A 25,328-nucleotide genomic window follows, 5' to 3' on the forward strand; every position below is an offset into this window, starting at 1 on the left:
GGCATTTCTAAGGTAGAAGTGATGAAGAAGCACTGTATCTGCTACGAGAACGTCACAGATCCTTCGACTTAGACTGGCAGCCACTCTGTTTCCCAATCAGAGCTGTTCCCCAGCTTTCCGAGCTCACTTCCTACCACTCTTAATCAAGCTTAACCATCCTGTTCAAAACAGGTGACAACAACAAAAAAGATGACTTACAGCTGCATGTCTTCGACCTTCATTCCTGTCAGCCCCCAGCCATTCCAGAGCTCGCTTCACCTCAAACTCCACGTACTCGGCTGTGAAGGTGTCACCAGCCATCGCAAGCCGCCCAATGGCTTTGGAGGCCATCTCCATTACAACAGGGTCATTGGATGGTAAAAGGTTCCTCAGGTAGTTTGCAAACCTGCCGATACGGGTGGCATTACCTCCTTCAACACCGATAAGGCTTGCTGTAGAGAAAGGGAGCAGTGCTGTAGGTTTTCCACAATAATCAGTGGGGCAGACAGTAGGTAATCCCTGATTGAGAGTTAGTATTCCCTATCCATTCCTTAAAGATTCCCATTAACGCTTCCTAAACTGCAAATCCACAGGAAAAAAAAAAAAAATCAAGCAATAAGAGAAGGTCACCATTCTTTTGAGACTGAACTGGTTAAGTGGACAGGAAAACGCTTCAAGTAGCTTCATAGATTTTCCCCATTTTTAGTTTAAGAAAAAAAAAGTCCACCCTGGGATCACAGACCCATTCCCAAAAGAAAGGCATCCATCCACATGCAACTACTACGGCTGGTCCGCCTCAGTAGAGAAGTCAAAGACTGAATGGACCAAGGAAACTGCTCTCCCCCATCAACCCTAGAGGTTGTCTCTCCAGGCCGGGGTGGAGGCACGCTGGCAGGGGGCAGCGCGGCAGAAGCTTGCACTGCCGGTGCCTGGGTTGTACCTGCTCTGTAGATAAAGAGGCCATCAGTGTCCAGGGTTGTCAAGCCGGCACCTTTCAACAGCACTAAATTCACAGAAACAATTTTAAAGTGATACTGTCAGCTTAAAAGCAGTTGTCAACAAAGATTTGTCTACCTAAGGGGCTTCCGCTGTCTTCAAACACGTCGGGATTGGATGATTATGTCTGTGAACCTAACCCATAGGCAACTCCTATTTCGTTGTTGAAGTAACTGCCACAAAACAAGCTACTTGCTCAGAAAACAGGTATTTATCCAAGCTGACTTCCCTAAGAGTCAAAACACAGGCAGCTCTGCCATATCACAGCAAAAGCACAACCAGAGCAATCGATGGAGCAGCTGACCAGAATCAAAGCAAAGCTACGCGAGCCCCTCCCAGGGATGGGAGCTACTGTCATTGAACCAGGTAAATTTAAATAACAAGGATCCATCTGCTCAGGCAGAAGAGAGTTCAGAAAGTCAGCCCACCGTTATGCATATAAAATAAAGTGCACAAACTGTTCTCAGTTGAGCTCGAGAACAGAATTTTCACGTGATCAGCACTCGCATTTGATGCTTGACTCCCAGAAGAGCTCAGTGCCCATTAAGCGCCAGGTTTTCAGCCACTCTCAGCACTCAGCAGCTCCCATGCTGACACTTACAGACAGATTTCAGAGCCCAGCAACTAGCACGCACCCAGCGTACTGAGCAGTCAGACGTAACGCCCTGATTACAAAAGTTCATTCCTTCTGAAAATCTGTCCCAAGAGAATAGGCACGTGAAGAGAAAACTCACCAAAGGCATAAAGCACTTTTACTCACCAATAGCCAAGATACCGCCCTTCCTTTCATTAGCATCAGAGCTAGAGACCAGCTCAAATATGTGATGGTTCAGCTGATCATAAAACCTGGTAGACTCCTCCTGGCTCATCTGTAGAAGAAAAAAATCCACATCAGCTGAAAGCATTCTGTCCCTCCTTGCCAGCCCCAAAACCTCCGTAAAGACAATGTTTCCTAGGTTACTTAAATGGTTGATTTAATTTCCTTGTATACATCACAAACACAACCAAGCTTCTCTTATTTGTGCCCTAGAGCCACTGAGTTTATTTATTCCGGTGCTTGACCACCCAGTCCATGTCACCAACTCGCTCACCTCTTCTAAATGCTGGGGCACAGGAGAGCTCTGTGCTATTCCCCACCTTCTTTTTAAGGCCAGTTTCCATATTCCAAAATGTCCATCCCCAAAGTACCCAGGCAGTGCCATACACTTATCTGACAGATGATGATAAATTATTTGCAGCACTCACTTCGCGAAGCTCCATGGTGACATAATGCTGCAGGTCCTTGGCAGCTTTCGCCCTCGTCTCTTCACTGCGACTCTTCAAGCCATTGGCAAATTGTTGGAGAATGGATACAGTGCCCGACATGATGGTGTTATACTGGGGCTCGGGGCATCAAGTCCTGTAAGTTCTTCACAGACACACTTTGTTTTACTGCTTTTAGTTACTGAAATCTCTGGACTTCTTAACTCTACCCCTAATTGCCTGTTTCCAAAATACATACCCCACTGCATGCAAGGATGCTGTCTCAGAAAAGCATTAAAAAATACAAGCAGTGACTAGCTTCCTGAGGCACCACAACCCCGTGACAAGGCCTTATCATTGCATAAGGCTGTGACACCCACCCCAGCCCCTTTGCTCCCTAGTTCCTCAAACACCACAACATGCTCCAGTGGGCCAGGTGCCCGACCCATGGTGCTCTAACTCCAAGCCAAGGGTCATGCAACAGCGGAAAAGATACCAAGGTAAAATTAAGTCTTACAGTTAGTCTATAATAAGTAGGCACAACCATTCCCATGAGGATGCCGTTATCATATCTGACTCCTGCGTGAACATTTTCAGCCAAGTTTCTCCACAACAACGCCGGTGCTCCACCCGCACAGGGAAGCCCCAGCCCCGGGCCTGACAAGCGCTTCATTCCCCAGGAGGTATTTAGAGAGGGGAAGCCTACTTATAGCAACGCCAGTCACTGCAACGGGATGCTTACTATTGCAACGCTCACCCAAACTTCCTCACGAGTGCTTCTTTACGTAAAGACCATTTTAAAGCTTTGAACCCCCGGTTTCCAGATTACATAAACGCCAGCTGCCCGCTTGACAGAAGGGCCCACAGCCCCACCGGGCCCCAAAACCTCACCCCCTTCCCCAAATATCCCCGGGGCGGCCATAAAATCCCACAGGGTGAAGCGGCCTCGGGGCTTCCCCGCGGCTGAGAGCCCGGGGGGGCTCCTGAGGGGAGCAGCGAGCGGCCGCGGCCCCGCCACCGCCACCCCGGGGGGCTCCGTCCCTCGCTGAGGGCCGAGCCGGCGGGGGTCGGCACCGGGAACGGGGAGGCTGAGGGGGAGGCTGAGGGGCCGCTCAGCGCTGACAGGGCGCGGGGAGCCGGCCCGGCGGGCGCTGAGGGGACGGGGAAGGGGAAGCTCCTGAGGGGAGGCTCCGCAGCCGCACTCACCGCCTCCGCCCCGGCCGCCGCCGCTCCGGGCCCCTGCGTCCTCCCCTCCCCCGCGGCCGTCGGCCCGGCGGGTGGCTGCCGGCCAATGGGCTCGCGGGAAGGAGTTGACAGGCACCGCCCCCGCCCAATAGAAGAGGAGGAAAAGGGAAGGGACGCCCCCCCCAGCCCCGCCCCTCCTCCCGAGGAACCGCAAGGAGAGACCGTCAGTGCCCGGCCAATCGTGAGGGCAGCTGGCAGTAACTGGCGGCGCGTCCAGCCAATAGAAAGGCCGGACGCGAGGGGCCGGTGAGGAGTCTAGGCGAAGGCCCGCCCTCCCGGCGCCGGCTGGCTGGTGCCCTCCGCTGACGCCCCTCCGCTTTGTGCGCACGCGCGGAGCCTGAGGCGCGGTGCGGCGCCGCGCCCGGTGTGCGCCGCTCAAATGCGTCCGGGCGCCCATGACGGGCCCAAGGGCAGCCGGGGCGGCGCCCGGCGGCGAGGCCTGCAGCTACCGTAACGGCACGTGCGGCGCGGCGGAGCAGGGCTCATCGCGGCGGAGCCTGGGCGCGTTTCACGGGTCCAACTTGCTGCCCGGGGACGGGAGCCTGAGGCGGAACCCCCCGCGCGGGGCCGTGGTGGTGACGGGGGGGCGAGGACGGGGCAGCAGCGGCCGTTGGGGCGCGAGCGGGTGAGGGGCGCCTCCCCCCCCCCCCCCCCAAGGCGTCTCGCGCCCCCTCAGGCGCCTCCCGCCTCCCCTCAGGGCCCCACGGGGGCGTCCCCTCTCCTCCTCTTCTCCTCCCGTTCCCCTCCCCTCACGGCCCTTCTCCTCCTTCCAGGTGCCGCAGCTGTGAGGCGAGGCGTCGAGGAGAGCATGGGGCCAGTGCAGCCGGAGGTCAGCATCAGCGCCGAGAGCCCCCGGGGCGGTGAGAGGAACGAGGCCAGCGCCGTGCTGGCAGGCGGTGAGCGCGGCCCTCCCGGTACCTGGAGGCAGAAGTGCAAGGCCTACGTGCTGGCGCTGAGGCCGTGGAGCTTCAGTGCCTCCCTCACCCCCGTGGCCCTCGGTAGCGCGCTGGCGTACCGGGCTGAGGGAGCGCTGGATCCGCGGCTGCTCTTGGGAAGCGCCGTGACCGTCCTGGCCGTGCACGGAGCTGGCAACTTGGTGAACACCTACTACGACTTCTCCAAAGGCATCGATCACAAGAAGAGCGATGACAGGACTCTGGTGGACCAGATTTTGGAGCCTCAGGATGTAGTCCGGTTCGGGGTCTTTCTTTATACCGTGGGCTGTATCTGTGCTGCAGGGCTCTACGCTGTCTCAACGCTGAAGCTGGAGCACCTGGCCCTGATTTACTTTGGGGGACTTTCCAGTTCCTTCCTTTACACTGGAGGTAAGTGCTGAATCCTGCTTGCTTTGAGCCTGAATGCGAATGTGACAGAACGAGCTGACCTGTCAGAGGGCTTCTGGAAGACCCAAATGATCTAGTTAACTGCCATAAAAAGTATTTGATGGTATTTCCTAGAGCACTGGTCCATTAACCTCTATTCTTTGTCATTGACCCCTGTGGGAAGGGGTGCACCAAGTTCTTCAGTTGGAAAGTAGCACTGAGGCATTATTATTTATGTATGGCTTTAGGTGCTTTTCAGAACTGTCGCTGAAACTTCTTGTGATGCGTTTCTCACGTTCCTGAGCAGTATAGCTCACTGCAAATGTTCTTTTCCACTGGTGGAATGTTTTGATTTGGAACATTGATGTTCTTTAGATGGAGCTTCATTGGGAATGTAGAACAGCAGGTGTTTGCTTTGAGTAAGAAGAGCGTGTTCTCAGTGTTTTCCTGGGTTGGGTAGGTACAAATGTGAGAGTCTGGAGAAATTAACAAGCTACATTTCCTTTATTCATTTTGGTTAAAAAAAAATGAGGAAAGATGCTTCTCAGCCATAGCTGCATATGTGTTGGTTGATTTACAATATTTCTGTGGGAAGGGTTGATCTGTTGTAATCCGTTCTTCTGTCACTTGAGTTGTTTGATGATGCTTCATTTTATGCTTGTGTTTTGCCACAGGAATTGGATTTAAATATGTTGCACTTGGAGACGTGGTGATCCTGATCACCTTTGGGCCCCTGGCCGTCATGTTTGCACATGCTGTGCAGGTTGGTTATCTGTCTGTCTCGCCACTGCTCTACGCTATCCCACTAGCTCTCAGTACTGAGGCCATCCTGCACAGCAACAACACCCGAGATATGGAATCTGACCGGCAGGCGGGTATTGTCACCTTGGCTATCCTCATCGGCCCTGCGTTCTCCTATATTCTCTACACCGTGCTGCTCTTCTTACCCTACCTGATTTTCTGTGTGTTGGCCACACGCTACACCATCAGCATGGCATTGCCACTACTCACCATCCCGATGGCATTTTCACTGGAGAGGCAATTTCGGAGTCAAAGCTTCAACAAAATTCCTCAGCGGACAGCCAAGCTCAATCTCCTTCTGGGGCTTTTCTATGTTTTTGGTATTACACTAGCACCGGCTGGTGCCCTGCCCAAACTGTAACAGAGCTGTGGAGTCAGGCCTCACAATGCAGTATTAATGCCAACTAACAGGGGATGATGTGGGTAGATGACCTGTTACGGACAGTGGGAAGAACAGAGGGACTGTTTTGAGCTGTTGATTGTGCGTGAGTTCCATCATTTCTGGTCTTGGTTAGCTTGTACAAAAGACTTTAGAGAAGCCATCTGTCAGTTCCTTGGAAAGGGGGAACTGCACAGCTCTGCTTCAAGAGGAGCAGTGTGACCTGAGGACAAGGAAGAGTTTAAAGAAGGTCACCCTTCTGCCGCTGGATGTTGAGTGGCTTTTTCTGTTAACTTAATGAAGTAAGATTGAGTCTCATGCAAACTCTCCTTTCCTTTCGCAAGCATGGTGATTGCTCTTATCGCTCCGTACCATGGTCAAGGAGTCCAGTGGCTCCTGCATGGTAAACAGAAAACACTGCCAAATGTTTGTTTAGCATCATAACGATGTAGGTGCTATTACTTCACTCCCTTGTGAGCGTAATTCATCTTCATCAGGTGTATGTTTTATTTTTTGCTGTTTTTCTTTTCCTAGCTGAATTTTGAGCTTTTCTTTCCAAGCCCCTTGAAAAGTACTAGATACTGATTCATTCGCTGTTTTCTCTGCTTGGTTCTTATAGCCTAGAAAGTTCAAAATTATGCATTTCTGTGGTGTGTTTGTGCTAAAATGGAGCACAACTAGCCCACTGCACAAGCTTTAAGCCAAATCCAGTAAACTTATATTCTGCCATAAAAGTTGAACCTGTAAATGCAAATCATGCAACCAAATAGCCCTCAGTGCGCAGGAAAACAGGCTGTTTCCATTTCTGCATTTGCTTAGAATTAACTGCCTGAAAGGACAGCCTTCTGTTTAAGGGGAGCTGATGGACAGGGTGCCAAAATTCTGGTTGGACATGGGTTAGTGGAGTGGGAGAACAAACTCTTAGTTTTAAAAAATGTATCTTTTTGATGGCCATTCTCTCCTTAGTCAGAGGCCTGTAGTATTACAATCAAATGTCCTAACGTAAGACCTAAAAGAAGCCCAGGTGGTAGCAAAGGAGAAAGATGCAGGGTTTGCAAAATTTACTGCATTGGCTTTGCATAAAAATTAAAACTGGGAACAGGAAGAAGTCATCTTTGGTAGCAGACTGTTTCTAAGGGAGTCCAGTTTTTGCATGACTGAATCACATTTAAATGTTAAGAACTCTGAAGTGAGGTTCCCCACCTCTTTTCCTCCCCCTGCACCTCACAGTGTTGTTTTATTTTCTTCTGCAGATCTCACCCATTGATACTTATTTGGCCATTTGGAGAACTGATTGTTTCAATAAATATGGAGCAGTACAAAAAACAAACCATGCCAAAGACAACTGGGAAAAATCCAGTGACTTTCATTGCAAAGATGAATTTGGTCCGTTCTGTGTTACTCAGTGGCAACTGAATTCTCTTCTGTGTTGAAGAAAAAGTCTTTATTTCCTATATGTAGGCTTTTGGTGAGATGCGTGTTTACAGGAGTTGTGAAGAGCTTCACAGGAACTGCTACTGCTGTTGCACTAGAGCTGTTAGTGCCTGGAGCACGGCTTTGCTTTTGAACCAAGTAGGAGCATGCTAACCACTCTATCAAGGGCTTTTAAACATGAGCAATAAACTTAGCATCCTCCATCTGTCCTAGGTAAGCTCTACATCTGAGAGTACTGAGTGTTGTGGTAGGGGACTGTGCTGCTAGTGGTGAAGCTGGGTTAATGACACCAGATTACATAGTATCGATAGTTAAATGACTTTTTATGGCTTTGTGCTATCCAGCTGTTGATCTCCTCCTTTACAGCTGAGCTGTAGACGATGAGGAGCGTTCTTTGCACGCAGATTTTATAAGCCACAGGTTTGTCTTTTATTTAAATTGGGCAAGTGATCTTTCTAATCTGACTAGGCCCAAGACGAGAAAAGATGGGTTTCAGCAACTGTCTGCTGCTTCCTACAGCAAAATACTTGGTTAGATTAGAAACATGAGAAAAAGCAAAATTTCAGCTCAGTTAGATGTAGGCAGATATCCAGAAGCTTTTGGAAACTTCTTTGAATACAGACATACGCAACACCGTATCTACTCTTACTTTTTGTGTACCTACGTAATAAAGAAGAGCCTGGCTCTGAGACCCACTTCACTTTTTGCAAAGTAAAAGCATTTCTAGAGATGTGGACTGAGCCTGTGAATCTGTTAATCTGAAACTTGTAGATAGATGGGCTTATTAAATTAATCTCCGCATGGCTTTGTTGTTACCCTTTGTAGCAGCTGTGTGCTTTATTCTATGATGGTTTGTTTTTATATAGCTATCCGTTTAAAAGAATGGATGGTTATCTTTTTCTACGCAAGTAGAGTATTTGAGCTAAATTCCGCAAATTAACTAAGACATGGGTCATATGTCCGATAACTGTGTTGTACTGGTGGAGAGAAAGATCTAGGAAATGATCGTTGCTGGAGTAACGTGCGCAACTGTAGTTGTGTCGAGGCTGCCCTTTAGGAGCAGGGAAAGCCCCCGGTGCAGGGTTCTGCGTGCTGCTGGGGAGGACCAGTGCTTTTTGTTACAGAGATGAAGGAAGAGCTCACTAGCACACGTGTGTTTATGGAACACTTTTCAGGGAGGGAAGTTTCAAAGCAATTTAATAGTAAGAATGAGATGAAAATCAGTCTAAAATGCTTTTGCTTTCTAGCATGTGCTGGTTGCCTACAATTCCCTGTCTGTGAAAGTGTCATTCCAGGTTCTTGGGGATACTGATAATACATCACACTTTCTTCTCCATGCCTTTGAGGAAGTCATTTCACTTTGTGTACCAGAAAACAACTAATTTTTGCCTACCTCACAGGGATGCTGAGCCGACATCACTGTCATAGCTTTGAAAGCAAAAAGTGCTTTATCTGTGCGCTTTCCAAAAGTATTATATGCTAGTATTAGAAACGGGTTTGGGTATGAACTAACCTAACAGGTGACTTAACTGATATAAGTAGACCAAAATAATCTCCACACAGACATTGAGTAGTAAGAGAGGCTCCTTTATTGGTTTCTTTTGTCATTAGGATGCTGGGTCTCTTTCCAAATCTTTCTCCTCCCCGTCCCATGCTACCTTCCCCGAATATAAACTTTTTAAACTTCTTACAGGTCTCTCTTGATGAGCTGTGTTACAATGTGATGCATCTACAGTGGTAGATGAGCAGATCTGCGGCCCGCCTGTAAATGTGTCCTAAAGCACCTCCTGGCCTTTCTTCTTATCCAATAAAACGTCTGAATGTTACTGTTAACTATGCTGTGTTAAATTATATTAGTCTGGTTTTGCACATATATTAGTGAATTCTCCTGGAACGAGGAGGGTCTTTGTCTGCAGTGGTTGCAGTAGAAGTACATGAAAGCTCATACCCTTTTTGTGTGGAAGAATCCTTTTATGAATCACATAGTCCTGTCCTTTCATATCATCGGGTACAAAGTTCAGTAGCAGTGATCACCGTACGTTAATGGCAGACATCAGAGTAGTGGAAATGTTTTCATCAACGAGCAGAATTTCATTTGATGCAGTTCTCTGTACCACATACTGTTCAGCATTTGTAAGGCGGTTTCAGCTGAACTTTTAATCTTTTTAATAAAGATGGACTTTTTCATTCTCACCTGTGTGAGCTGCCGTTCTTCCAGTGCCATGCTGTCCGCTCTTGGCTCGCGGTGGTTTTATTTGCTCCGTAGGGCTGTGGCAGCGTAATGCCTCCCCTTGTGTGTCATAAAGCCTGAAGCACGGTTTGAAATTTTACTGCCTTGGTTACTGGTGCAATCGGCTATACAAATTCCTGCCCAATTAGCTTAAGGAGGCTGTTATTTGTCTTATGTGCTTTCTGGCTCTCCTCATATGTGGTTAAAGTAGTTTGAACAGTATAGAGAGACCTGAGGGTGTAACTGAAACCATTCATACTCTCTTAAAGTCCATTTTCAGGTCAGTGAAGAGCTATGTCCAAAGCCTATATCGACTGCAGCTGCGTTTCCTCTTCACCATGTTCTGGGAGGAGGAGACTTGGCATCTTTTTAATGAGAGACCCTTTATTTTTAAGGCAGGTGAGACATGCTACCTTCTGCTGATACTTGAAGAATTCTCAGAACTGCAGCAATTCTCTCCTTTCTCCCACCCTATTTTGACTCAAACTTGCCTTTAAACTTAGAACAAAGTGTGTGCTGCTCTCTTCTGACCAGCTGCACACAGAGCTGTGGCCCGAGCCAGCTTCTTAGGAAGCAGATACAATTTACGCTCATTTAGATTTGCACACCAGTACGTGCTGCATATGTGCTTATTCCACTGATTTCAGCAGAGTTAGAAAAATATTTTAAGACAAAGTTGCTTTCAACAAGTTCATTAAACTTGGTTTTTGAGAGACTGTATATAGGAGTATCAGTAAATACATTTTTATGAAAAAGTTTCTCTCAACAGCTGCCCTTTTTTCCCATCAGATGATAGGTGCTTCTGAACAAAATGTCCTTTGTACAGTAAATATTGTGTGTGTAAGGCTAATGGTAAAGGGAAACTGGTAAAGAATTATATATATATGTATACTTGGAGGGGGAGGAATACACAACATCATTTAAACTGTTCTCGTTCCAACACCGCCTTGGGAAGCAGACTTGGATGCTGCTGTTGAAGTTGTGTGTGTACGGATTCTTTGTGGAGGTGGGGCAGGGGCACTGTGAGAAGTGCAGGAGCTGCTGTGATGAGCAGAGTTCAGGGTAGATTTAAAGCTTTAATTCCAAAGCTTTTTCATCTCAGAACTGGAACATTGTGTCTTCTTTGCAATGCTGAAATAAATACGTGTTTGTCAGAAGAGACAGTGAGGCACGGGGAATATTTGTCAGCCTTTCTGAGGTGCAGAGTGTGCTCAAGGTGACAGCGTTTGGAGGTAATTTTAGAGAATGAAGTGCAGAACAGCATGGCATCCACGTACATACAGGCTGAACCCAGGAATCCTTTCAAAGCAGTATGATAAAGCTATTCTCCTGAATCTGTCAAAACCAGTCTGCTGAGCGTCCTTTAGCAGGGCAGCCTGTTGGGCATTTAGCTGCTGCTGTAATTGTTCTGCACTTGCTCGTAACACACACTAATGTTTTGTTCTGGCAGCAAGCAGAAAGGACCAGAAAATGACTTGATGGCTTTGTCTTTATTCTCTGGTCTGTTGTGTAAGTGTGCAGTCTTTTTGTGGCGTAATCACTGCTGCCTCCTTACCAGATCTGGCCCAAGGCAGTGTGTGTTTGTTCTTTTTCCCTTTGCTAAGAGGTGTTTTGACAGTCTGTGCTTTTCTTCTAGAGCATTTGCAAACAAATCACTGACGAGCTAGTATACTGGCAGTCAACTTCAACTCCCTTTAAAGAAACTGGACCTCTAGCAGAAGATGTTTAGATACTGGAAATTGAAGCAAGATTGAGCAGCTTTTTGTGCAGGGCTGCCCAGGAGGAGGCTGTAGTTGCGGCTGTCCGCAGGTGGCAGCATTGCTCTTCCCCTACCGCTGCGGCATCCTGCGGTGCCTGGGCCCGAGGCTGAGCTGCTCTGCCAGGGGTGCAGCAAGGGCCACTGCGGAGGGCTGGCATTGTCCTGGTACCTTTGGCCTTGTTCCACAGTCTGAATACGGATTCCCTAGGGGGGAGGTGGTGAGCCAGATCCTGGTATTGCTGCTCCTCTGCTGTTCTACAAGGTTGATCCAAAATCTAGGTCCACTTTTTATCGCGCTGCAAAATGTTTCATGCAGCAGTCTGTACTGTTAGCGGGGGAAGAAGGAGGGGTGCGCCTCCCGCATGGGTGGTGTTAAGGATTGTGCAGGCTCAGGTCAGCACTCCTCTTTATTTGGGAGGATTTATTTGCAGCCATGGCAGCTAGGAGTTGCTTGTTTTCCCACTTTCAGCTAGTGGATCAAAAATCTGCAGGACTATGGAAAAGGGAGACTTTCCAAATACATGCTTATAACTACCTCATTTTTTGTCTCCACAGGAATTCAGTTTAGCTTTATTTGCAAAAATTTTTAGTGTTGGTCTGGTTGTACCTCGGTGGGTCTCCTCTGGTCTCCTCTCCATTTTGAAGGTAAATGGCTGCAGATGAATTTCTAATGTGCAGATTATGGTTTGACAGATGCTTCTGACCCAGGCAGGTAATGGCAGAAACAGGCATTTGAAGAACGCCAGTCAGCTCTATCTTACATTTTTAAACCCTTTGCTGATGGCTTAATAAGCTTATTGTGGTCAGATGCTGAGAGCATCTTTCAAAAGAGTGGGGCCAAGCTGTGCATCACGGTTAATACAAAAATATCCATCAGTATGGGGGAAAAAGTGCGGTGTCTGCACACTCTGTAGACACTGCGATGCACTTCTGTTCAGGCAATTACTTTTAACACTCACATCTTGAATCGTTGTTGGAAAATCTTAATAATTCTATAGTGCTATTAAGGGCTTGGGCTATATTCTCCCCATTTCTTAGGTGAGTAGACTGAGTCTGCTGCTTAATCAAGGTCATGCACTTGGAGAAGAGTACATAACAGTTCTGCTTTCTAATCTGTTACCTTAATAACTCGGCCCTTCCCCTCACATATTGGCTTGTCTTTTAGGTCTGTAGTACATTATTTTGTATTTAAATCACCTTTGGTTGCTTTATATTTAGAATTTTGCTCCTGCTGAATTACATATTTAAGGAATGAAATGCTGCTCTGGCTTTTTTAAGCTATTTTTCTAAGTATCTTGCTATGTTAAAATCTATAGCTCCCAGAACTGCTAAAAAATTCATAAGGTTTAATAAAACTCAGCATGGCTGTCTTATTGCAGCTGTATGTCTAAAGGAAACATAGGCCCAGCACTGCACGGAGTAATGCCCATGCTTTACTGTCTGAAATAAGTTTTTTGCACTTCTGTATAACTCAGAGTACAACCCAAAATGAACACGTTTATCAAGTTTTCTTTTACACCTTCTTCTGGTAACTCTTAATACTGTCAGTGCTTACCCTATCTATGCAGTTGTCTCCTAGATCCCAGGAAAGTCCACCTTTGAATCCAGATGTTTTAGTGGCCACGTGGATTTGTCTGAAGGAAATATTTGAAGGACATAGCACTCCTTTGGGGTCAGCTGAGAGGGTGCTCTCTCACTGAAAGCAGAGAATGGGCTTCTGGAATCTTTTGGGTGGTGGGTGTGACTTGCTTCAGGGTTTGAGTCTCTTTGGTCTGCAGGCACAAGGTGGGTGACCAACGAGTGCGTCTGTTCTTTTGGAAGGGATCCTGCCCCAGACTTCATGCTTGCACTGTCTTGGAAGAGAAGTTTGCATACTGCAGTTCACAGCCTCTGCACATGAAAACCCAAATGTTTTTAATTTTTAAAAACCGAACAAATTCAAATAAAACTATAACACCTGCCTGTCCTCTTTTGACTTCTTGTAAGGCTGCCAAAGCCAGAGTGGTTTGATGAATTAAAAATCTATGGCACCATTATGCTGCTTTCTCATGAAAACAACAAGGAGGAGAAGCTGCTCATTAATCAGATGGCACTGTCAATAATGAATCAAGGTGAACGTGCTGGCCGAGTGATGTGTGACATAGGCAGTTTGTCAGGGAGCAAGGAAAGCTCTCACAAAAACATTGGCATGCTTCTCCAAGAGCTTGAAAGCAATGAGAACTCGGCAGTGGGAGAAGAGGTTAGGATCTGCTTCCTGCAATCTAACTTTTTGTTGTTGCCTTTCAGGAGTCTTGTCCTAGGTCAGACTAGTGCTGGGCAGCTCTGCTCTTCTGGCAGTATTGTTAGGTGCTCCTTTAGGTGGGAAATCCTGGCATCTGCTCTTTTTTATTGTTATGTTTTGGCAAAGCTCATGCAGTATTTACCCAAGGGAAGGCCAGAAGGTTGATCATCTCCTCTTAGTGCAAATCCTGGATTTTACAGAGAGGGATTTGTGCAACAGGCAAAACGCTCCTGAAGTCCCACTGCACTTGGGCTTACTGCGTAGGTGCTTCTCAGCCCGGCAGTAATCCAGCTGCACGCTGACCTGGGAACCTCCCTGCTTCTGTCAAGTGTTCTCCTAGCTCAACTTCCTTCATCTGCTCCTGTTGGGAAATCATGAGGTGGATTAGGTCAAAAGCAATGGAACTGGATGTTTCCAAAGAAAATGACTCCAATAGGAAAGAACCACGTTTGTTTATCCATCCTATCCTAAAAGCTGTGGAGCTATAGGCCCATTTTAATAAAACTTGGCAGAGGTTTCAGAAATACTGTAGAATATCTCAGAAATACTAAGTTCTGTCAAGCTTTGAGAAAATACACAGCTGTGCTGAGTAGAGTGACCCTAAAAGTACCTTCATACACTGAAAAGCTGAGGTAGACCCAGCCCCTAGCAGACATCTGGGAGTTCATACACAGCTTTGAGACACAAATCCATAGGACACTTCAGTGGTTCTACTGTCCACATAGGTACTTGGTTTAACAGAGTCCAAATCTAACTAGTGCAGAAATGATATTTTCATGAGGCTGAAAAAAAAATCAATGAAAGCAGTTTATTTGACTTAAAGTCTTCCCCTGCAAGATCTGATTTTGCTACGTTTTGCAAGTTTGTAAGAACAAGGAAAGCAATAAGTTTTTTGTATTAGCCTAAGAGAATCAGGTATTCAAAGCTACGGAGAAGTTGATTTTTGTCTTACTGCAGGTCCTGGTTAGGCTAAATCTTCTGCATGTCATGGAAAATAGAAGAGAGAGATGGTGATTATTTCTGTTAATCCCTATGGGACGGGTCATCTGCTCCATACAGAGATGTGGAACCTTGCAAACGAGTAACTGGTAAAGGAAGTTAATGGCAGTAACTGGTGCAACATGCATGTCCAGCACTGGAAGCGACGGAGGTCGGGCACTGGCCCATGGGTGAAGCAGGCACAAAGCCCGTGTGTTCAGCTACCGAGGCTGACAAGTCGAAGACGTCTGCAGAACCAGAGCTCAGTTCTCCTGTCACGGGTGGCATGTTCAGCCTTCTGGTGCTCCCCCGTTTGAGGGAATCTAGTGCTGGGTCAGTAGCCAGTTCCTTGACTGGGAAATGCAGAATAGCCCAGCAGTTTTAACAAAGAAGGCTAGAGTCTTCTTTCCTCCTCTTCTTTTAGGAAAGGATGGGAAGTTCTTTCAGGCAGTGCTTCAATCTGTGCAGGAAGCAGTGCTTTGTCACTGGTTTAGCACAAAGAATGGAGAAGATACGTGTTTTAAGGTGTCCCAGTAAGCCAAAAAAGGCGGCCTCTCCCTGAATCGACTGATTTACTGGTGGTAAAGGGATAAACCGAATGCCTGTTCCCTATCATGGGCAAATTCAGCCACTTTGCATCCTGCACAGTCTCTGTTTGCAAATAAGGCTGTGAAACATCACCACACTGGGGGAAAAAGCAGTTTCTCAAACTTTGACCTAATGGAAAGATGATCTAATAAACCATCTTCCCAGTCTCGTTAGCCATTGTCCCAGGGGCTGATGAAATGATCTCGGATAGATTATTAATTACCCTCTGTGTGGCATAAGGCCCCTGTATGCCACAGCTGAGTCGTATTTTTACCTGTGGGGAATAGCTCCACTGCTGTGTAAACCTTAGCTCCAGTCAATATAAATAAAAGAGAGGATGGGAATAACATGCTAAAGATTCATTTGCTTTTTTATGTTCTGGAGTGCAATAAAGCTTTAAGAGTATATTTGGTGCTGTGCCATACCATTCTTCATCTGGTCTTCCTTCCTTAAATTAATTCTTAAGTAAAAGTTAATTAGCCACCCAGAAACACAAAGCTTCCTCCCCAGTGATGTACTGTAAGCTTTCTATAAAGTTTCTCTCTGCATTATTCCCCCGTAGTGTCCTTGCTTCCTCAGACCTTTGCAGTTGAGGGTTTCAGGCAAAGGTGGGACATCATTTACACATGGACAGTGAGAGGAGAATTAAGGGGAGAGATCAAGAAGGGACTTGGAGAGGACAGATATATTTATGATACTCAGAAGCTGAAATCCTCTCTTACTTCTTTGTGCCAGAAAATTTATTATATTCTTTTCTCTCCTTTTTTCACTAGCTCACAAAGCAGGAATCACATGCTATTCTGTAAGCAGTAAGGGGTCAGTGTTCACACAGAACTTCCCTGCCTCTGTTCTTCTTTCAGCAGCGATAGCCTGAATTCTAAAATCCATATCCCTAATAATTTTCAAGGTCACTGGATCCCAGGATTTTAACTTGTTCAAATTCAAGAGAAAGGATGAGCTGGGGAAGCTGAACTTACACTATCCCAGGCTTTGTAGTTCTTTTGTCAATATCCGTGCATTAAAAGTGCACAAATCCTGCTGATCTCTCTCTTATATGCAGGGAATTTTAGTATTTTATACAGTGCTGATTCATCCAGAGATATTCACCATTTTTACAAAGATGATGATGTGACTCTTGTGACTGAAGAGCCTGGGATGGTGACTTGCTCCAGTGGGTAAACTTTGCATGTGCCTTCTGAGATTAGAAATGCTTTGTATTTGTCTACTGGCATTCTCCTTGTCAAGTTCAGACAGATGTCCTAGGAAACCATAAACAAGAAATTGGTCCGTGCCCAGTTTATTTGTGTTTAGGAATCTAGTTTTGAACAGTGCTCATGGCCAGAAACAGCCAAGTCCTAAATTCCTTTCTCCCTTTCTGCAGCCTCTGATACGTGGATACGTGTGTGAGATGCACCTAGAGACCGAAGAGTACTGGGCTGAAGGCAGTGGCACCAAGGTGTTTGTGCTTTCTGTGAGTCAGGAAGGAATGAATGCATAAATGTATATGAAAGTGATGTAGATTCCCATTGATAGTTAATTCATCTCTAGATGGTGAAGAAAAGCATCTAATTTTGAAGCTCTGAATGTCTCCTGAGGATTGAGACGTAACAAAACCAATATCAATCTCTCCAGCAGGCTAACCCACAGGAGAAGAAAGCTGATTGTTTTGTAGAGATCTGTATGCTTCTGTGTGTGGGAGGGAGTGTTGTTTCATTCCAGCTTGTGTAAAAAGCATCTTATGAAGAAAAAGTTAAAAGGAAGAAATGTTTTCAGCATTTACTTCAGTGAGGCTTTGTACTTTCTAGGGAAAACTGAATTTGATGTAGATTCTTTTTCTTACAATCAAAACCTGAGCATCCTACACACCATTCTCCTGCTAACTGTTTTTGGGGGAAAGTTGAAATTCTTCTGAGGCCCTACTTGTGTGGGGGTAAACTGGCTCCAGTGACAGGAGGACTGTTCACAACAATAACACTCGCATTTGTAAAATGCTGATGGCCAGACAGTCTGTGGCCTGTTCGTGTCCTTGCTGTGAAACAAGTCCAAAGAGACCACGGTGTTCCAGCAGGCACTGCTTCAGCTTTACCAGGGTGACAGCCCACTCGGGCAGGAAAGGACATTTGAGTGCTGGGAGCTCTGCACATGAGACTGTCTGTAAAAGATGCGGACAGCTGCATTATTCTGTGTCCTTTGGGTAGTAAATCAGCCCGGAGACCTTGAGCACTTCAGGGACCTGCTAGAGGAGGAGTCATTTACAATGACAAAGCTGATGTGGGTGGACATAGATGTAAAGGCGTCAAGATGAAGGCAGTGCCTTGAGGAGCTCTAATGGCCTTATAATGCATTTTCAGAGCCCATTCCTGGCTGCAGTTCTACAGGTGGCAGCTGAATCAGAGATGGAAATGAAATAGTTTCATTATCAAGTCCTTACACTTCAATTTGCTATAAATTGCTCCAGTCACTGCTAAGTGAGTGACAGTGAAGAGAGTCCCATGGCTTGGTGCCTAGCTCATGAATATCATTTCAATCACTGCTCACTGTAGACATCCTGGATGGGCAGAATAGCAGGTGTATGGGTTGCAAGGCAGGACTGAAATGAGCAGGAAGAGCTGTATAAGCAAGCAAGACTGGAAATGGAATAAGGCTCTGCCAGATCTTTGCATAGTCCTAGATCTGCAAGGTCTGAATCCTTGCTGGGATCTGTCAAGAGTCCTGCTAGCACAAGAGCCAGCTAGCAAGCAATCCATTGTACTCAGCCCTGTCCCCGATGCCCCGTTAGCTCACTGCATCACCTAATGCTAGTCCCCGTGCTTTGTCCTGGAGCAGGGCTCAGGCTGATGCTACAGCTTATCTTATTGTCTCACCAAGTGGGATTCTGTGCTTGCTAAAGTTCAAGGTTGGGCTATAAAAATCTGTTCCAGTCTGAAGTCTGCCATAAAACTGGTTGCACACGAATGGATGTATTTACCAGGCTGCAGGGGGAAATGAGCTCAGCCATTGATAAAGGAGAAAGTCTTGGTTTCTGACAGATTTTTTCTTTGTTTTATTTTCAGCATAACCTTAAAAAGTGTCCGTATTTTTCTCATGCAGGCTGTTAGCACACTTGTTAGAAATTCTTTTTACCTACTGCAATGCAAACCTTTGTGGTCTGCAGTGAATTGGCAAAAAAACAGCAGAACGTCATCCATGAGACAGCACTGGCGTGTGAGAGGATTCAGACAGATCCCTGGCTGCTCAAAAGGTGCAGTTAAGAACTTGCAAAATCATCTGTGTGCAATAAGTCTTACCCATATGAACAAGCCAGTGGGTTTGTCTGACTTATCCCCAGGAGCCTTGAGGGCTGGATGTTCTTTTCGCAACGTTCCTTGTGCTGCCACAGCCAGTTTAGAGACCTGGAAGGTGACAGCATTTTGTCTGATTGTCCATGATCGTTATTCCTCTTTCGGCACCAGTCTTTGTCTAGTGTCTTATTCAGAAATGAGCAGTTCCTTGAGGATACTTTCTTTTCCAGAGACACATTCCTTCTCCTTGTGAATTGGTAGAGTCCCTGTACCAGACATTCAGTGGTTGCTGATAGCAGCAGTACTACCAAGAAGACACCAGATAATAGTCTGGACTGTGAACTTCATGGGCCTCTGTGAACTGACCCTCACAAACCATTGTTGATTTGGGCTCCTTTTTTTAAAAAAAGAAAAAAAATTATTTATTTATCTATTTTTTATTTAAAACTAGATTTAAGCCCAGCAATGTTTCCTGTTTATTTCCTCCTGAGGTGGGAATAGCGTGTTTGACTTGTTCTTTGTGCTTCGATCCGGTTTGTGAAGATGTTTTACAAGAGCTTGGTTCCACTGTATTTCCAAGCTCCTCTGTGCCATAGCCGAACACTTCACGGTCCTTGAGAGATAATTTTGTGATGTAATACAGGTTCTCTGTAAAGAACAGAACACCTCCTCATCACCATGCTTTTCTGCTAAATGCTACTGCCTGTCAGCACCATAACCTCGAAAAAAAAATGACAAAACATCGGGAATACTACCAAGACAAGTTATCTTCTGAGCACCTCATAGTGGACTGCTGGATCTGGGCTGTAGAGGTATTTATCTGGCTATGTTTAGGCAGGAGCAGGCTCTCGTGTGTAAGCTAGCACCCTTTAGAGAACGGACTTCATCATTCTTTGTGTTTGCAGGTGTGGTGGGCTGTTGTTCCACACCATGAGAAAGGCGTGTGCCACTGGCTCTTCCAGTGAGAAACCCAAGGCAGAAGCCAATCTGTCAGCACCTGACTTGCCTGTATCTGCACCAACCTTACTTTTCCCCTCCTGTGATGATTTCCAGATTGTTACTTTCCTCTTGCAAGCAGTGTTGGAGCCCGCACTGGGTCATGTGGTGTCAGACTAATTGGGCACCTTCTGTCCCAGCAGAGTAAACTGAGATCATAACCTTACAGGGATTAGGAATCCAATTATCTGGGGAAACAGCAACCAGATTGAAATATCCCTTCTAACCTCTTATTGCTTAATATTCCAGACCTGTTCCACCTCCCTGCACTGGAAGTTTCAAAAGTCACCTAATAAAAAAGATTTGAATTTGCCTTAAATAGCTTCCATAAAGATTATTATCATCTACTGATAATTCCATCTCTGAGCCTGTCTTGAATACTTTCTGGATCTAGATGAGCCAAAGAGAGCTAGCTGATGGCTTTAAAAGACTACACTTATTTACAGGTCCTCTAGCGCAAGGGCAAGGCAGGTGGCTTGTGCGATTAAGCTGTGTTTTTCAAATGCCTAGGAGAAGACTTTACTCTTCCTGCCCCGCCATTTCCAGTTTGATTTATGGAACTCACCACTGCATGACAGAACTGAGAGCTAGCTACGAGAACAAAACTGAAGACAGGGTTGCAGATGCAGATAAAAGACAGATGCTTCATTATATTGATAGTGGTGAGCATTTAAACCTTTGCAAGGTTTAAAATGATCATTGGGTCAAGGAGAGGTTTACCTACACTATTTAGCAAAGCAAAAGCATTCAGCACTCAACCAGTCTGCGAGAGCCAGAGTGAATGGCTCTTTCTGCAATGGATGGCAGAGGAAGACGATTTGGGTCTGTGAATCCCCTTTTGCATGTATGTGGCAGAAAAACAGACGATGCCAGTAAGGGGGATTCAGAACCGTGTATTGTCGGCAGCAACCTACTTGTTTCTGTTTCCAGAAAGAGTGTGTGGCTCTCTGGGTTCCCTGTTTCTTGGGTGAGCTACAGATGAATAGGTACATTTACATAGTATGTAATCCCATGGAGCAGTAGGATATGGAACAAGTAAGAGAATATTTGAGAGATGGAAGATGCAGGTTAGTGAATGGGAGTGCAAGATGTGATCCAAAAGCATGTCAGTTTTACACTGAGGCCCAGGGAGGCTTGTGTGAGCTGAAAGCACATCTGTTTCCTGACAGAGCGCTTGCATTTGCCAGACTATTTAAGGATCTGCCTTTCATGTAGATTTCTGCAGAAAAATCTGTATGTGCCAGACTTCCGCTCCTGATCCAGGAGATGATAGTGAAGGGAGTCAGGGAAGCTCGAGAGTGCACAGTTGCAGCATGTCGTGGGAATGTTTCCTTCTTGTTAGGTCTGACAGTGGGACGGACATGGTGGGAGCCCCAGGAACAGGAGAAGCACTGTGAGACACTGAGATTATTCCCTCCTGTACCACCACGCGTTGTTATTCTCCATTTGCAGCCTCACAGAACCTGTTCTAGAGCTGAAATGAATTTTGTGATGTACTTAGTGCTTTTCATTTTGGCCTTAGACATTTTTCCAAATTTTTCACTTTCTTCTCTTTACCTGCTGAGTCAGACAATGCGTGTCTTCCCCGCTGCTCCAGGGCTGCCGGGCAGCACCCCTTCTGCAGTCACTGGAGACAAACAGCAAAGTCGGAAGAATTCAGGGGCAGTAATGAGGAGAATGTGGATTGAATCATGGAGGGCCCTGGCAGGCACTACTGCTTCCACTACTTTCAAACAGAGCACCTCTGGGAAACAAGCACCCTATGAACTGTTGTTTTCTGCAAGTCTTTAGGGAGCAGCGTGGAGGTGTGCATTTATTTTGATGGCAAGATGGAAAATATTAAAGCAACAGGCAGTGTACAACAGGCTGTTCCTTAACCTGCCCACTGCTTGTTCTCTGTAGGATACTGGTCTGTAGTGGGAATTTTCCCACCAAAGGAGTTAGGAACATGTATAACTTGTTCTCATCTGGGTTTGGGGCACAGAGGTTGCTACACCCATTGTTTTTTATTAGTTTAATCTATGTTGAAGTCTACAAATAAATGCTGGGACCCAGGTGGAACAGATGAGATGTGACTAAGTTCCTGGATGATCGATAATGAGCAGGGACTGGAAAATCAATTGTGTTAATTCCTGGCTTGTCACTGGGATGGAGAATTAATGAGAAAATCCGTCTAACTTAATGGTATTTACACATTATGCAGAATGTGATAAAATTGTCCTCAGGTGCCGCTTGGCATCACAATTATGGGATTACTGTAGATCCAGAGGCAGGAACAGAAATCCACAAGCACAAAAACTCCCTTCTCAAACAACAAAGTGATTACTGACTAGCTAGAAGGGCTGGAGAAAAAACCAGGCAGGCATCATCCTTTTCTTCTTGTACTGCACACTTTGGGACTGATTGCAAGGGCTGTGACGTTGGCAGGTGATGATTCGTATCAGATGTGGTGCTGTGCTGCTGGTAAACACCGTGCTCTGGGGGAATCCTTCCCTCCAGGATCTTAAAGCTCTTCGTAGACAGCAGGGAGGCTGCTCACCTCGAAGTGCGATGGGTTCTATCAGAGTTTGTCCCAGACAAGCAGCAGTAGTGTGGCACTGAGGGGGAAGCAGCAGTGCTATGTTCCCTGTGCTGACCTGCCAAAGAAGTCTGGTAGGAAGCAGGAGATGGCTGGCGGACTCCTGCCGGAATGTGTGAAGCTGTCAGTAGCTCCTCTGCAGCAGAGAGCACACGTACCTGTTTGAACGAGTGGCGAACACGGGGCTTGATCATGAGTGACAGAAAAGCAAATCCATCTCCCCAGCTGCCTCCTGCCCGCCAGGAGTTAATCCAGCCGAGACAGCACCAGTATAATGGATGGTGTCTTACTGTATAAGTCATCCACAAGCCTCGTGTACTCAGAACACCTGCATCCCTCATGCTTTTCTTGTCAGCCCCCAGCGCCTTGCTGTTGTGCTTCCCATGCCCTCCATCCTCCAGTCTACGCTGAAGTGTGCTGAGTGCTTAAAATCCCAGCTGCTCCCAGGGCTGCTGAAAGGGGAATAAAGGGAGATGCTAGATGGAGAGTGCCTCGAAATGTGTTTGGTGCCTTCTTGCTAAAGATTTGGTGCAGGCTCTTTTCTCTCCATCTCAGCGTGTCAAGGTCTTAGTTGTGCTGGAAAATTTTAGAAGAGAATGATAAAAGGTTCTTACCTCTGACAGGCAGACTGCTACAGGGACATGAGTCAGACAGATGGACCAGGCCTCAAATACCTCCAGAGCTGAGCTCTGCTGTATCACGAGCCACATTTTATAGCCTAGAGGTCCCAATTTGCAAATCTTTTTTTTTTTTTCTTTTTTTCTTTTTTTTTTCCTGTGCTTGAAACTTCAGAAAATTTCTACAGGACACGTGAAGTCTTGGTTATCTCCTCCATGTTGTGTTGTCCTGAGGTTTTCTACAAGGGTCCTTCTCTAACTTTCATTGCCTTTCTTTGCATCAGCCAGATGCTATTGCTAACAAGGGATGTAAGGAGCCTCTTTGCACTGCAGTCTGCTTAGCAAGAAAGGGACGCAGACTTTTCACAGTTCTCAGGCTGCTTTAGCAAAGCTTCACATGTTGTCCTCTCTGTTTGCAGACTTTGAAAGTGCTGCTGTGTTGGATGCAGCAGGAGACTTGTCTGACAGCAGTTGTTTCAGAGATCCCATGGTAGGGGTCCCTGGTATGCTGATGGGCAATGAGCAGAGACAGGCTTTGCAAAGCTTTACTGTGTGTAATTTGCTATGAAAGAAAAAAAAGAAAATCCAGAATGAAACAATGTGGGATATACTTTTTGGAGATGCAAAGGGGTGATCTTTGCCAAGATTCAAATTTAAACCAGCTATTTTTGCAGATGCTCAGTAAAATCCTAGACTCAGGCAAAGACAACCTGTGCTATGATTGCATTTGCATGCCGGAAAGGAAATACCAGAGTGCCATGAAGAAAAGCAGCTGAGATCCTCTTAGTTTGAACTCTGTCTCATGCGTGGGTGTATTTCTCTCTCTGTATGTTACCTAACTGGGAGGAATCGATAACACTGTAAAAACAGGATTTCTAGGGTGTGACTGTTTTGTCTGGCAAGAGCTGTAAACGTCAGTTCTTCCAGCTCTGAGAGCGTTCAGGAGAATCTCTGTGCAATGCCAATGCCAGTGCACTTGCAATACACGGGTTGTGTCATTCGATGCTCTCCAGCGGAGGGTAATGGCTGTCCTTGGCCTCTCAGCCGTGCGGTGCTGCATCAACCGGGGGCATTTGGGAGTGGTGCACTGAAGCAGCTTGCTCAACTCCAACCATGAATTGGTGGTGTACCAGGTGTAAGGTCAGGAGGTGAAACTATTTGCTTGTCCTTTATTTTTCCTGTTGTTTTTTAATTTATTTTTTATTTTTTATTATTATTGTTCATTTCACGGTGAAGGAAAAATGTGTTTAGGGGTAAGGAGGACAATAGGATCATTCTTTGCTGAGGTGCTCTGAGAAATCTCTAAGCCCAAAGGAGTTTGCCCCTGTACTGCTCCTGTTCCTTGGAACTCCTCACAAAGGAAGCAGCTTTGGACATGTGTCCAAGGTGTTGGGGGCTTAGGGAAGGCATATTGCTTCTCATTCTGAATGTAAGCAAATTCAGCCCTGACAAAGCCAAATGAGGTGGTTGCTGTGGCTGCCAACTGTAATTAAGAACAGAATGCTCTCCGAGTAAAAAGGAAGTGAAATCCCAAGAGTTGTCAGTTCTCTTCATTTCTGACAAGTCTGTGGAAAGCTGCCTCCTTAATCCCCAGGAGTCTGGAGGCCCTTTGCCTTCATGAGCTCCTGCAATGCTGCGTCACACCAACATCGGGCAGGAAGGACAGCGAGCAGATCGTGCTCTGCCTGCATGCCCTGACACACAGGTGTGCTGCCTCATAGGGCATAAAGGCACCTTTGGCTGGCTCCAAGCTGGATCGCTTGGGTCCAGAAGAGACAGTCCATAACGATGTCCGATACTTGGCTGATGCTGTGTATTTTGCTACCAGCAAAATCTCCTCTGATACATTGCGGGAGGGGATTCTCAGGACTGAGAGCCTCCAACAGTAATATTTAGTGCGGGTCTATGCCCACTACAGTGATCTGTCCTGGGAAGAGAGGCAAAATGCTACTGAGGGAGATAAAGGCTTGCTTCGTGCTGAGGTTTATGTTTAGGAGGTAAATTACAGAAGAAATTAGTGGTTAAGGCATTAGTCTACAACTTGCACGGTAAACTCTGTGCTTAGTGGCAGCTTTTGTGTCTGACAGATGATCAGTTGCTTCCCTTCCCTGGTCTTGGTGCCATGAAATGGGCGTAATAGTTCTGCTCATCGTGCCAGAGTGTTGTGATGATAGGTCTGTTACGACGGTGAGGTATGCAGTTACTGCTGTGATGAAAGCTCTATCAGTAATTAAGATGGAATTTCAGTTGTTTTTCTCCCTAGGTGATTTCCCCAGGCCTGGTTTTGGGATAGGGCTTGCTGATAAGAAGCAGAACCAGGGCTTCCTTCCTTTTATTCTGCTCTTGTCTACAGGGCAATTTCACCTCCTTCAGTTGCGGGCTTAATCACTGGAAACTCTGCAGCGCATGATAAGACTGTGAGGAAAGCAAGATTAAAAAGCAAAGGATTAAAATCTAAAGGACTCATCCGCTATGTGCTCTGGAGAATCTGCTCAGACTGAAGCCTCTTGGAGGTGCTGCGTGGATCTCTATATTAGTGCTGACAGGAGGAATGTCGCTGGGTCTCTATTAGCAGGCTGAGCAGCCATGTTCCTGACCTTGAACAGCGCTTTGGCATCAGCC

General features: G+C 46.4%; 2 protein-coding genes across 7 annotated transcripts in view; one reads left to right on the top strand and one right to left on the bottom strand.

Annotated features, from left to right (window-relative positions):
* The window catches only part of MTOR (mechanistic target of rapamycin kinase), a 65,690-nt gene extending 62,213 nt beyond the window's left edge, over positions 1-3,477 (bottom strand). Inside the window, exons 1-4 of one of the 2 annotated variants that reach the window (XM_035557526.2) lie at positions 3,424-3,477; positions 2,221-2,383; positions 1,736-1,844; positions 199-431 (exon numbers count right to left, since the gene is read on the bottom strand). In XM_035557526.2, the coding sequence (XP_035413419.1) occupies positions 199-431; positions 1,736-1,844; positions 2,221-2,340 (462 nt within the window). In that variant the 5' untranslated portion in view covers positions 2,341-2,383; positions 3,424-3,477. The remainder of the gene's footprint in view (positions 1-198; positions 432-1,735; positions 1,845-2,220; positions 2,384-3,423) is intronic. The other variant, XM_035557525.2, reaches the window with a different exon arrangement.
* Positions 3,478-3,745: 268 nt separating this feature from the next.
* Positions 3,746-25,328, top strand: part of UBIAD1 (UbiA prenyltransferase domain containing 1) — a 44,748-nt gene continuing 23,165 nt past the window's right edge. The window contains exons 1-4 of one of the 5 annotated variants that reach the window (XM_050714902.1): positions 3,789-3,918; positions 4,236-4,787; positions 5,459-5,547; positions 11,943-12,208. In XM_050714902.1, coding sequence (XP_050570859.1) covers positions 3,858-3,918; positions 4,236-4,787; positions 5,459-5,547; positions 11,943-12,050 — 810 coding nt within the window. In that variant the 5' untranslated portion in view covers positions 3,789-3,857 and the 3' untranslated portion in view covers positions 12,051-12,208. Of the gene's footprint in view, positions 4,088-4,235; positions 4,788-5,458; positions 9,592-11,942; positions 12,209-25,328 lie in introns of those variants that run through there. The other 4 variants (XM_050714903.1, XM_035557585.1, XR_007709073.1 and 1 more) reach the window with 4 other exon arrangements.

The sequence above is a fragment of the Cygnus atratus genome, chromosome 21 (assembly GCF_013377495.2).
Source record: "Cygnus atratus isolate AKBS03 ecotype Queensland, Australia chromosome 21, CAtr_DNAZoo_HiC_assembly, whole genome shotgun sequence".
Classification (NCBI taxonomy): domain Eukaryota; kingdom Metazoa; phylum Chordata; class Aves; order Anseriformes; family Anatidae; genus Cygnus; species Cygnus atratus.